Source organism: Salmo salar, chromosome 01, assembly GCF_965601325.2.
Source record: "Salmo salar chromosome 01, fSalSal1, whole genome shotgun sequence".
Taxonomy (NCBI): Eukaryota; Metazoa; Chordata; class Actinopteri; order Salmoniformes; family Salmonidae; genus Salmo; species Salmo salar.
In genome coordinates this window covers 162126831-162141461 of record NC_138291.1, presented here as the reverse complement: position 1 = coordinate 162141461, position 14631 = coordinate 162126831, and the positions used below count along the sequence as shown (strand labels likewise).

General features: G+C 46.4%; 1 protein-coding gene across 2 annotated transcripts in view; it reads right to left on the bottom strand.

Annotated features, from left to right (window-relative positions):
• LOC106568375 (G protein-coupled receptor kinase 3) overlaps nucleotides 1-14631 on the bottom strand; it is a 90129-nt gene that overhangs the window by 23578 nt on the left and 51920 nt on the right. For both annotated transcript variants that reach the window (XM_082955674.1, XM_045692215.2), the window contains exons 6-10: nucleotides 8320-8381; nucleotides 7815-7866; nucleotides 7517-7608; nucleotides 7245-7344; nucleotides 7015-7093 (exon numbers count right to left, since the gene is read on the bottom strand). In XM_082955674.1, the coding sequence (XP_082811800.1) occupies nucleotides 7015-7093; nucleotides 7245-7344; nucleotides 7517-7608; nucleotides 7815-7866; nucleotides 8320-8381 (385 nt within the window). The remainder of the gene's footprint in view (nucleotides 1-7014; nucleotides 7094-7244; nucleotides 7345-7516; nucleotides 7609-7814; nucleotides 7867-8319; nucleotides 8382-14631) is intronic.

Here is a 14631-nt window from a genome sequence, read left to right as displayed (position 1 = left end):
CTGACTGTAACCGTCCCTCCTACACACACACAGTTAATACACGTCACTGACTGTAACCGTCCCTTCACACACACACAGTTAATACACGTCACTGACTGTAACCGTCCCTCCTACACACACACACAGTTAATACACGTCACTGACTGTAACCGTCCCCTCCTAAACACACAGTTAATACACGTCACTGACTGTAACCGTCACCTCCTACACACACAGTTAATACACGTCACTGACTGTAACCGTCCCCTCCTACACACACAGTTAATACACGTCACTGACTGTAACCGTCCCCTCCTACACACACAGTTAATACACGTCACTGACTGTAACCGTCCCCTCCTACACACACAGTTAATACACGTCACTGACTGTAACCGTCCCCTCCTACACACACACGTTAATACACGTCACTGACTGTAACCGTCCCCTCCTACACACACACAGTTAATACACGTCACTGACTGTAACCGTCCCCTCCTACACACACAGTTAATACACGTCACTGACTGTAACCGTCCCTCCTACACACACACAGTTAATACACGTCACTGACTGTAACCGTCCCTCCTACACACACACACAGTTAATACACGTCACTGACTGTAACCGTCCCTCCTACACACACAGTTAATACACGTCACTGACTGTAACCGTCCCTCCTACACACACAGTTAATACACGTCACTGACTGTAACCGTCCCTTCACACACACACAGTTAATACACGTCACTGACTGTAACCGTCCCCTCCTACACACACAGTTAATACACGTCACTGACTGTAACCGTCCCTCCTACACACACACACAGTTAATACACGTCACTGACTGTAACCGTCCCCTCCTACACACACAGTTAATACACGTCACTGACTGTAACCGTCCCTCCTACACACAGTTAATACACGTCACTGACTGTAACCGTCCCTCCTACACACACAGTTAATACACGTCACTGACTGTAACCGTCCCCTCCTACACACACAGTTAATACACGTCACTGACTGTAACCGTCCCTTCACACACACACAGTTAATACACGTCACTGACTGTAACCGTCCCCTCCTACACACACAGTTAATACACGTCACTGACTGTAACCGTCCCCTCCTACACACACACAGTTAATACACTTCACTGACTGTAACCGTCCCTCCTCACACACACAGTTAATACACGTCACTGACTGTAACCGTCCCCTCCTCACACACAGTTAATACACGTCACTGACTGTAACCGTCCCCTCACAGACACACAGTTAATACACGTCACTGACTGTAACCGTCCCCTCCTACACACACACAGTTAATACACGTCACTGACTGTAACCGTCCCTTCACACACACACACAGTTAATACACGTCACTGACTGTAACCGTCCCCTCCTACACACACAGTTAATACACGTCACTGACTGTAACCGTCCCTTCACACACACACACAGTTAATACACGTCACTGACTGTAAGCCGTCCCCTCCGTACACACACAGTTAATACACGTCACTGACTGTAACCATCCCTCGTACACACACAGTTAATACACGTCACTGACTGTAACCGTCCCTTCACACACACACACAGTTAATACACGTCACTGACTGTAACCGTCCCCTCCTACACACACAGTTAATACACGTCACTGACTGTAACCGTCCCTTCACACACACAGTTAATACACGTCACTGACTGTAACCGTCCCTCCTACACACACAGTTAATACACGTCACTGACTGTAACCGTCCCTTCACACACACACAGCTAATACACGTCACTGACTGTAACCGTCCCTCCTACACACAGTTAATACACGTCACTGACTGTAACCGTCCCTCCTACACACACAGTTAATACACATCACTGACTGTAACCGTCCCCTCCTACACACACACAGTTAATACACTTCACTGACTGTAACCGTCCCTTCACACACACACAGTTAATACACGTCACTGACTGTAACCGTCCCTTCACACACACACACAGTTAATACACGTCACTGACTGTAACCGTCCCTTCACACACACAGTTAATACACGTCACTGACTGTAACCGTCCCCTCCTACACACACACAGATAATACACGTCACTGACTGTAACCGTCCCTCCTACACACACAGTTAATACACGTCACTGACTGTAACCGTCCCTCCTACACACACAGTTAATACACGTCACTGACTGTAACCGTCCCTTCACACACACACAGTTAATACACGTCACTGACTGTAACCGTCCCTCCTACACACACAGTTAATACACGTCACTGACTGTAACCGTCCCCTCCTACACACACAGTTAATACACGTCACTGACTGTAACCGTCCCTTCACACACACACAGTTAATACACGTCACTGACTGTAACCGTCCCCTCACACACACACAGTTAATACACGTCACTGACTGAAACCGTCCCTCCTACACACACACACACACACACACAGTTAATACACGTCACTGACTGTAACCGTCCCTCCTACACACACACACACACACAGTTAATACACGTCACTGACTGTAACCGTCCCTCCTACACACACAGTTAATACACGTCACTGACTGTAACCGTCCCTCCTACACACACAGTTAATACACGTCACTGACTGTAACCGTCCCTCCTACACACACACAGTTAATACACGTCACTGACTGTAACCGTCCCTCCTACACACACAGTTAATACACGTCACTGACTGTAACCGTCCCTCCTACACACACAGTTAATACACGTCACTGACTGTAACCGTCCCTCCTACACACACAGTTAATACACGTCACTGACTGTAACCGTCCCTCCTACACACACAGTTAATACACGTCACTGACTGTAACCGTAACCTCCTACACACACAGTTAATACACGTCACTGACTGTAACCGTCCCTCCTACACACACAGTTAATACACGTCACTGACTGTAACCGTCCCTCCTACACACACAGTTAATACACGTCACTGACTGTAACCGTCCCTCCTACACACACAGTTAATACACGTCACTGACTGTAACCGTCCCTTCACACACACACAGTTAATACACGTCACTGACTGTAACCGTCCCCTCCTACACACACAGTTAATACACGTCACTGACTGTAACCGTCCCTTCACACACACACAGTTAATACACGTCACTGACTGTAACCGTCCCTCCTACACACACAGTTAATACACGTCACTGACTGTAACCGTCCCTTCACACACACAGTTAATACACGTCACTGACTGTAACCGTCCCCTCACAGACACACAGTTAATACACGTCACTGACTGTAACCGTCCCCTCCTACACACACACAGTTAATACACGTCACTGACTGAAACCGTCCCTCATACACACACACACACACACACAGTTAATACACGTCACTGACTGTAACCGTCCCTCCTACACACACACACACAGTTAATACACGTCACTGACTGTAACCGTCCCTCCTACACACACAGTTAATACACGTCACTGACTGTAACCGTCCCTCCTACACACACAGTTAATACACGTCACTGACTGTAACCGTCCCTCCTACACACACACAGTTAATACACGTCACTGACTGTAACCGTCCCTCCTACACACACAGTTAATACACGTCACTGACTGTAACCGTCCCTCCTACACACACACAGTTAATACACGTCACTGACTGTAACCGTCCCTCCTACACACACACAGTTAATACACGTCACTGACTGTAACCGTCCCTTCACACACACAGTTAATACACGTCACTGACTGTAACCGTCCCTTCACCACACACACACAGTTAATACACGTCACTGACTGTAACCGTCCCCTCCTACACACACAGTTAATACACGTCACTGACTGTAACCGTCCCTCCTACACACACAGATAATACACGTCACTGACTGTAACCGTCCCTCCTACACACACAGTTAATACATGTCACTGACTGTAACCGTCCCTTCACACACACACAGTTAATACACGTCACTGACTGTAACCGTCCCTTCACACACACACACAGTTAATACACGTCACTGACTGTAACCGTCCCTTCACACACACACACAGTTAATACACGTCACTGACTGTAACCGTCCCCTCCTACACACACAGAGTTAATACACGTCACTGACTGTAACCGTCCCTCCTACACACACACACAGTTAATACACGTCACTGACTGTAACCGTCCCTTCACTACACACACAGTTAATACACGTCACTGACTGTAACCGTCCCTCCTACACACACACAGTTAATACACGTCACTGACTGTAACCGTACCTCCTACACACACACACAGTTAATACACGTCACTGACTGTAACCGTCCCTCCTACACACACAGTTAATACACGTCACTGACTGTAACCGTCCCTCCTACACACACACAGTTAATACACGTCACTGACTGTAACCGTCCCTTCACACACACACACAGTTAATACACGTCACTGACTGTAACCGTCCCCTCCTACACACACAGTTAATACACGTCACTGACTGTAACCGTCCCTTCACTACACACACAGTTAATACACGTCACTGACTGTAACCGTCCCCTCCTACACACACACAGTTAATACACGTCACTGACTGTAACCGTCCCTCCTACACTCACACACACACAGTTAATACACGTCACTGACTGTAACCGTCCCCTCCTACACACACACAGTTAATACACGTCACTGACTGTAACCGTCCCCTCCTACACCACACAGTTAATACACGTCACTGACTGTAACCGTCCCCTCCTACACACACAGTTAATACACGTCACTGACTGTAACCGTCCCTCCTACACACACAGTTAATACATGTCACTGACTGTAACCGTCCCTTCACACACACACAGTTAATACACGTCACTGACTGTAACCGTCCCTTCACACACACACACAGTTAATACACGTCACTGACTGTAACCGTCCCTCCTACACACAAGTTAATACACGTCACTGACTGTAACCGTCCCCTCCTACACACACAGTTAATACACGTCACTGACTGTAACCATCCCTTCACACACACAGTTAATACACGTCACTGACTGTAACCGTCCCTCCTACACACAAGTTAATACACGTCACTGACTGTAACCGTCCCCTCCAACACACACAGTTAATACACGTCACTGACTGTAACCATCCCTCGTACACACACAGTTAATACACGTCACTGACTGTAACCGTCCCTTCACACACACACACAGTTAATACACGTCACTGACTGTAACCGTCCCTCCTACACACACACAGTTAATACACGTCACTGACTGTAACCGTCCCTCCTACACACACACACAGTTAATACACGTCACTGACTGTAACCGTACCTCCTACACACACAGTTAATACACGTCACTGACTGTAACCGTCCCTCCTACACACACACAGTTAATACACGTCACTGACTGTAACCCTACCTCCTACACACACAGTTAATACACGTCACTGACTGTAACCGTCCCTCCTACACACACAGTTAATACACGTCACTGACTGTAACCGTCCCTTCACACACACACAGTTAATACACGTCACTGACTGTAACCGTCCCTTCACACACACACAGTTAATACACGTCACTGACTGTAACCGTCCCTCCTACACACACACACAGTTAATACACGTCACTGACTGTAACCGTCCCTTCACACACACAGTTAATACACGTCACTGACTGTAACCGTCCCTCCTACACACACACAGTTAATACACGTCACTGACTGTAACCCTACCTCCTACACACACAGTTAATACACGTCACTGACTGTAACCGTCCCTCCTACACACACAGTTAATACACGTCACTGACTGTAACCGTCCCTTCACACACACACAGTTAATACACGTCACTGACTGTAACCGTCCCTTCACACACACAGTTAATACACGTCACTGACTGTAACCGTCCCCTCCTACACACACAGTTAATACACGTCACTGACTGTAACCGTCCCTCCTACACACACAGTTAATACACGTCACTGACTGTAACCGTCCCCTCCTACACACACAGTTAATACACGTCACTGACTGTAACCGTCCCTCCTACACACACACAGTTAATACACGTCACTGACTGTAACCGTCCCTTCACACACACACAGGGGCGAGTCAGCACGACACAGGGGCGAGTCAGCACGACACAGGGGCGAGTCAGCACGACACAGGGGCGAGTCAGCACGACACAGGGGCGAGTCAGCACGACACAGGGGCGAGTCAGCACGACACAGGGGCGAGTCAGCACGACACAGGGGCGAGTCAGCACGACACAGGGGCGAGTCAGCACGACACAGGGGCGAGTCAGCACGACACAGGGGCGAGTCAGCACGACACAATAAGAAGTATGACTCGATCAACATGATCTAGATTCCCCCATAGACACACACTCAGGATAACACAGCACACATATTGACATCAGTGTATGTTTAGAGCTGTAGTCTAATCGATAGCTCAGTCATTGTGTTAATTGCTGTCTAAATGTGATCCATTGTCTGTCTGTCTGTCTGTCTGTCTGTCTGTCTGTCTGTCTGTGTGTGTGTGTTAACTTGGCCTCCCTGTAGCTCAGCATGGTGTTTGCAACGCCAGCATGGTGTGTGCAACGCTAGGGTTGTGGGTTCGATTCCCACGGGGGGCCAGTACAAAAAAAAAAATGCATGAAATGTATGTATTCACTGTAAGTCGCTCTGGATAAGAGCGTCTGCTAAATGACTAAAATGTAAATGCAAACTGCTGTCTAAATGTGATCCATAGTCAGTCAGTCAGTGTGTGTGCTCTGAATCCATTGGAGATTGTCTGTAGATGGGGATGTAGCCTACTTAACCAGACACACACACACACACACACACGTCAGAGACTGTCAGTTGCGCGTCAGCCCAGAGGGAGCAGAGGCATCAGTGATGTCCCGTTCTGTGTGACCGTGTACTTCAACATGATCCTCAGTGGGACATGTACAATCAGACTCCTCATGCTGACTGGTGTCTCACCTGCAGGTTGAACCAGGTGAGACCTGCCACCTTTCAGGGGTCAGAAGTCTTACCGTTCATCAGATCCAGAATGAAACAGAGTTTGTCTGGAGTGTGGAAGGCGTACGTCATACACACTATGAACGGACAGTCCTAGAGAGAGAGGGAGGGGATGAGGGAAAGTAAGAGGGAAGAGATGTTTTTAAATGATATTGTCAGACAGGTCAATCTGAAAATGATACTCCCTTGTAGTGTGTATGTGAATGTACATATGTACAGACAGGAAGCGGTGTGTTAGACTCACCCCTGTGCTGACAAGGGACAACATGATTCTCTCGTTCAGAGCCAGAGTCTCTCCCTGCTTCATCTTGATCCTCTTCTTATCCAAACACTTCATGGCATACCTGATACACACATACACACACGTCTTCCAGCTTACTGGTGCTGTACTGCTGAGAACCCACTGTTCCTGTACGATCTTTAATCCCCTCCAGTCATTTACTGTGTGAATGTTTATTTTCTCCACTCTAACCATCCCTCTTTCTCTGCAATTGTTCATGCTCCTGCACTACTCACATCTTGCCGGTGTCAGCCTTTCTGCAGCCGTACACCTCCCCGAAACCCCCTCGACCAATGATACGATGGACACTGAAGTCATTCATCGTCAACTGAAGAGAGGAGAGAGAGATAAGAGAGAGTGAGGGGGAGATGTAGAACGAGCGAGATGGAGAGAGAACAAGACAGAGAGAGAAGCTGACGTGATATTACACTTCAGACAGTAGGCAATAAGAAGAAAGGCCTTTCACAGGCAAATCATCACCACAATCCATACAGGAAGTTAGAATATCACCCACACATACAAAATACAACTCACATGGATGTTCAGCTCCACATTCTTCCACTGGCAGAAACGAGTGAACTTGTCACTGATGAAAGAGAGAAAAAAGAAAGATGAGGAGAGGTAGAGAGAGAGAAAGAAGGAATGAACGAGTGACGCAGCGGACTAAGGCACTGCATCCCTGGTTCGAACCCTGGTTCGAATCCAGGCTGTATCACAACCACTGTCATTGGGAGTCCCATAGGGAGGCGCACAATTGGCCCAGCGTCGTCCGGGTTTGGCCGAGGTAGGCCGTCATTGTAAATAATCATGTGTTCTTAACTGACTAGCCTAGTTAAATAAAGGTTAAATAAAACATGTATAAAATAAATAGTCCCCGGCCTACTGACCGTGGGAGTGTGGAGAAACTCCTTTCCGTTTCGACACAAATGGATGAATGGATAATAAAGCACTTTCTTCTAAATCTGGAGACAATTAAAAAATGTATTACTCTGGCCAGTATGCAACAAATGTATTCTACCCCCCTCCTCCCCTGTCTCACCTCTCTATGAACTTGCAGAAGATCATCCCTCGCAGACTGTCACAGATCTCCACGATGTACGGCTGAACACAAACAGGAGTTCGTGAGTCTGTGCGTTTCAACGTTTTATTGTCAATGCACAGGATACAGCAGGTGTAAAACAATACAGTGAAATGCTTAACTTGTGAGTTCTTGCCCAACAATGCACAATAAATGTAGTGATATAGATAAGAACGTGAAATACGAGAAGAAAAAAAGGTCAATGCCAGTACCATCATTACAATGTGCAGGGCTACTGGAGTGATTGAGGTAGATATGTTCATTTAACAGGGCTACTGGAGTGATTGAGGTAGATATGTTCATTTAACAGGGCTACTGGAGTGATTGAGGTAGGTATGTTCATTTAACAGGGCTACTGGAGTGATTGAGGTAGATATGTTCATTTAACAGGGCTACTGGAGTGATTGAGGTAGGTATGTTCATTTAGCAGGGCTACTGGAGTAATTGAGGTAGGTATGTTCATTTAACAGGGCTACTGGAGTGATTGAGGTAGATATGTTCATTTAACAGGGCTACTGGAGTGATTGAGGTAGATATGTTCATTTAACAGGGCTACTGGAGTGATTGAGGTAGATATGTTCATTTAACAGGGTTACTGGAGTGATTGAGGTAGGTATGTACAGTACCAGTAAAAACGTTAGGACACAGTTACTCATTATTTTTACTATATTGTAGAATAGTTAAGACATCAAAAGTATGAAATAACACACATGGAATCATGTAGTAACCCCAAAAATATATTTTAGATTCTTCAAAGTAGCTACCCTTTGCCTTGATGACAGCTTTGCACACTCTTGGCATTCCCTCAACCAGCTTCATGAGGTAGTCACCTGGAATGCATTTCAGTTAACAGGTGTGCCTTGTTAATTTGTGGAATTTCTTTCCTTCTTACTGTGTTTGAGCCAATCAGTTGTGTTGTGACAAGGTAGAGGTGGTATACAGACGATAGCCATATTTGGTAAAAGACCAAGTCCATATTATGGCAAGAACAGCTCAAATAAGAAATGACAGTCCATTACTTTAAGACATTGAAGGTCAGACAATTTGGAACAGTTCAAGAACTTCAAGTGCAGTCGCAAAAACCATCAAGCGTTATGATGAAACTGGCTCTCACGAGGACCACCACAGGAAAGGAAGACCCAGAGTTACCTCTGCTGCAGAGGATAAGTTCATTAGAGTTACCAGCCTCAGATTACAGCCCAAATAAAGAGTTCAAGTAACAGACACATCTCAACATCAACTGTTCAGAGGAGACTGTGTGAATCAGGCCTTCATGGTCCAATTGCTGCAAAGAAACCACTACTAAAGGACACCAATAGGAAGAGACTTGCTTGGGCCAAGAAACAAGCAATGGCCATTAGACCAGTGGAAATCTGTCCTTTGGTCTGATGAGTCCAAATGTAAGATTTTTGGTTCCAACTGTGTCTTTGTGACACCGTGAATCATGGAGGAGGTGTGATGGCGCTTTGCTGTGCTTTGCTGTGATTTATTTAGAATTCAAGGCACACTTAACCAGCATGGCTACCACAGCATTCTGCAGCGATATACCATCCCATCTGGTTTGCGCTCAGTGGGACTATCATTTGTTTTTCAACAGGACAATGACACAACACACCTCCAGGCTGTATAAGGGCTATTTGACCAAGAAGGAGAGTGCTGGAGTGCTGCATCAGATGACCTTGCCTCCACAATCACCCGACCTCAACCCAATTGAGATGGTTTGCGATGAGTTGGACCGCAGAGTGAAGGAAAAGCAGCCAACAAGTGCTCAGCATATGTGGAACCTCCTTCAAGACTGTTGGAAAAGCATTCCAGGTGAAGCTGGTTGAGAGAATGCCAAGAGTGTGCAAAGCTGTCACAGGCAAACGAGTGGCTACTTTGAAGATTCTAAAATATATATTTTTTGGTTACTACATGATTCCATATGTGTTATTTCATAGTTTTGATGTCTTCACTATTATTCTACAATGTAGAAAATAGTAAAATAAATTGAATGAGCAGGTGTGTACAAACTTTTGACTGGTACTGTACATGTAAACAGGAGTACTGGAGGGATTGTGGTAGACATGTACATGTAAACAGGAGTACTGGAGGGGTTGTGGTAGACAAGTAAACAGGAGTACTGGAGGGATTGTGGTAGACATGTAAACAGGAGTACTGGAGGGATTGTGGTAGACATGTACATGTAAACAGGAGTACTGGAGGGGTTGTGGTAGACATGTAAACAGTAGTACTGGAGAGATTGTGGTAGACATGTACATGTAAACAGGAGTACTGGAGGGATTGTGGTAGACATGTACATGTAAACAGGAGTACTGGAGGGGTTGTGGTAGACATGTACATGTAAACAGGAGTACTGGAGGAGTTGTGGTAGACATGTACATGTAAACAGGAGTACTGGAGGGATTGTGGTAGACATGTAAACAGGAGTACTGGAGGGATTGTGGTAGACATGTAAACAGGAGTACTGGAGGGATTGTGGTAGACATGTAAACAGGAGTACTGGAGGGATTGTGGTAGACATGTAAACAGGAGTACTGGAGGGGATTGTGGTAGACATGTAAACAGGAGTACTGGAGGGGTTGTGGTAGACATGTAAACAGGAGTACTGGAGGGATTGTGGTAGACATGTAAACAGGAGTACTGGAGGGGTTGTGGTAGACATGTAAACAGGAGTACTGGAGGGGTTGTGGTAGACATGTAAACAGGAGTACTGGAGGGGTTGTCGTAGACATGTAAACAGGAGTACTGGAGGGAGTTGTGGTAGACATGTACATGTAAACAGGAGTACTGGAGGGGTTGTGGTAGACATGTAAACAGGAGTACTGGAGGGGTTGTGGTAGACATGTACACAGGAGTACTGGAGGGATTGTGGTAGACATGTAAACAGGAGTACTGGAGGGGTTGTGGTAGACATGTAAACAGGAGTACTGGAGGGTGGAGGGATTGTGGTAGACATGTAAACAGGAGTACTGGAGGGATTGTGGTAGACATGTAAACAGGAGTACTGGAGGGGTTGTGGTAGACATGTACATGTAAACAGGAGTACTGGAGGGGTTGTGGTAGACATGTAAACAGGAGTACTGGAGGGATTGTGGTAGACATGTAAACAGGAGTACTGGAGGGATTGTGGTAGACATGTAAACAGGAGTACTGGAGGGGTTGTGGTAGACATGTACATGTAAACAGGAGTACTGGAGGAGTTGTGGTAGACATGTACATGTAAACAGGAGTACTGGAGGGGTTGTGGTAGACATGTAAACAGGAGTACTGGAGGGGTTGTGGTAGACATGTACATGTAAACAGGAGTACTGGAGGGATTGTGGTAGACATGTAAACAGGAGTACTGGAGGGATTGTGGTAGACATGAAAACAGGAGTACTGGAGGGGTTGTGGTAGACATGTACATGTAAACAGGAGTACTGGAGGGGTTGTGGTAGACATGTACATGTAAACAGGAGTACTGGAGGGATTGTGGTAGACATGTAAACAGGAGTACTGGAGGGATTGTGGTAGACATGTAAACAGGAGTACTGGAGGGATTGTGGTAGACATGTAAACAGGAGTACTGGAGGGGTTGTGGTAGACATGTAAACAGGAGTACTGGAGGGGTTGTGGTAGACATGTAAACAGGAGTACTGGAGGGATTGTGGTAGACATGTAAACAGGAGTACTGGAGGGGTTGTGGTAGACATGTAAACAGGAGTACTGGAGGGGTTGTGGTAGACATGTAAACAGGAGTACTGGAGGGATTGTGGTAGACATGTAAACAGGAGTACTGGAGGGTTTGTGGTAGACATGTAAACAGGAGTACTGGAGGGATTGTGGTAGACATGTACATGTAAACAGAAGTACTGGAGGGGTTGTGGTAGACATGTACATGTAAACAGGAGTACTGGAGGGATTGTGGTAGACATGTAAACAGGAGTACTGGAGGGATTGTGGTAGACATGTAAACAGGAGTACTGGAGGGGTTGTGGTAGACATGTACATGTAAACAGGAGTACTGGAGGGATTGTGGTAGACATGTACATGTAAACAGCAGTACTGGAGGGATTGTGGTAGACATGTAAACAGGAGTACTGGAGGAGTTGTGGTAGACATGTACATGTAAACAGGAGTACTGGAGGGATTGTGGTAGACATGTACATGTAAACAGGAGTACTGGAGGGGTTGTGGTAGACATGTAAACAGGAGTACTGGAGGGGTTGTGGTAGACATGTAAACAGGAGTACTGGAGGGGTTGTGGTAGACATGTAAACAGGAGTACTGGAGGGGTTGTGGTAGACATGTAAACAGGAGTACTGGAGGGGTTGTGGTAGACATGTAAACAGGAGTACTGGAGGGGTTGTGGTAGACATGTAAACAGGAGTACTGGAGGGGTTGTGGTAGACATGTAAACAGGAGTACTGGAGGGATTGTGGTAGACATGTAAACAGGAGTACTGGAGGGATTGTGGTAGACATGTAAACAGGAGTACTGGAGGGATTGTGGTAGACATGTACATGTAAACAGGAGTACTGGAGGGATTGTGGTAGACATGTAAACAGGAGTACTGGAGGGGTTGTGGTAGACATGTAAACAGGAGTACTGGAGGGATTGTGGTAGACATGTAAACAGGAGTACTGGAGGGATTGTGGTAGACATGTACATGTAAACAGGAGTACTGGAGGGATTGTGGTAGACATGTAAACAAGAGTACTGGAGGGGTTGTGGTAGACATGTAAACAGGGGTACTGGAGGGATTGTGGTAGACATGTACATGTAAACAGGAGTACTGGAGGAGTTGTGGTAGACATGTACATGTAAACAGGAGTACTGGAGGGATTGTGGTAGACATGTAAACAGGAGTACTGGAGGGATTGTGGTAGACATGTAAACAGGAGTACTGGAGTGATTGTGGTAGACATGTAAACAGGAGTACTGGAGGGATTGTGGTAGACATGTAAACAGGAGTACTGGAGGGGTTGTGGTAGACATGTACATGTAAACAGGAGTACTGGAGGGATTGTGGTAGACATGTAAACAGGAGTACTGGAGGGGTTGTGGTAGACATGTACATGTAAACAGGAGTACTGGAGGGATTGTGGTAGACATGTAAACAGGAGTACTGGAGGGATTGTGGTAGACATGTAAACAGGAGTACTGGAGGGATTGTGGTAGACATGTAAACAGGAGTACTGGAGGGATTGTGGTAGACATGTAAACAGGAGTACTGGAGGGGTTGTGGTAGACATGTAAACAGGAGTACTGGAGGGATTGTGGTAGACATGTAAACAGGAGTACTGGAGGGATTGTGGTAGACATGTAAACAGGAGTACTGGAGGGATTGTGGTAGACATGTAAACAGGAGTACTGGAGGGATTGTGGTAGACATGTAAACAGGAGTACTGGAGGGGTTGTGGTAGACATGTAAACAGGAGTACTGGAGGGGTTGTGGTAGACATGTAAACAGGAGTACTGGAGGGGTTGTGGTAGACATGTACATGTAAACAGGAGTACTGGAGGGGTTGTGGTAGACATGTAAACAGGAGTACTGGAGGGGTTGTGGTAGACATGTAAACAGGAGTACTGGAGGGGTTGTGGTAGACATGTAAACAGGGGTACTGGAGGGATTGTGGTAGACATGTAAACAGGCGTACTGGAGGGATTGTGGTAGACATGTACATGTAAACAGGAGTACTGGAGGGGTTGTGGTAGACATGTAAACAGGAGTACTGGAGGGGTTGTGGTAGACATGTAAACAGGAGTACTGGAGGGATTGTGGTAGACATGTAAACAGGAGTACTGGAGGGATGTGGTAGACATGTACATGTAAACAGGAGTACTGGAGGGATTGTGGTAGACATGTACATGTAAACAGGAGTACTGGAGGGATGTGGTAGACATGTACATGTAAACAGGAGTACTGGAGGGGTTGTGGTAGACATGTAAACAGGAGTACTGGAGGGGTTGTGGTAGACATGTACATGTAAACAGGAGTACTGGAGGGATGTGGTAGACATGTACATGTAAACAGGAGTACTGGAGGGGTTGTGGTAGACATGTACATGTAAACAGGAGTACTGGAGGGGTTGTGGTAGACATGTACATGTAAACAGGAGTACTGGAGGGATTGTGGTAGACATGTACATGTAAACAGGAGTACTGGAGGGATTGTGGTAGACATGTACATGTAAACAGGAGTACCGGAGGGATTGTGGTAGACATGTACATGTAAACAGGAGTACTGGAGGGATGTGGTAGACATGTACATGTAAACAGGAGTACTGG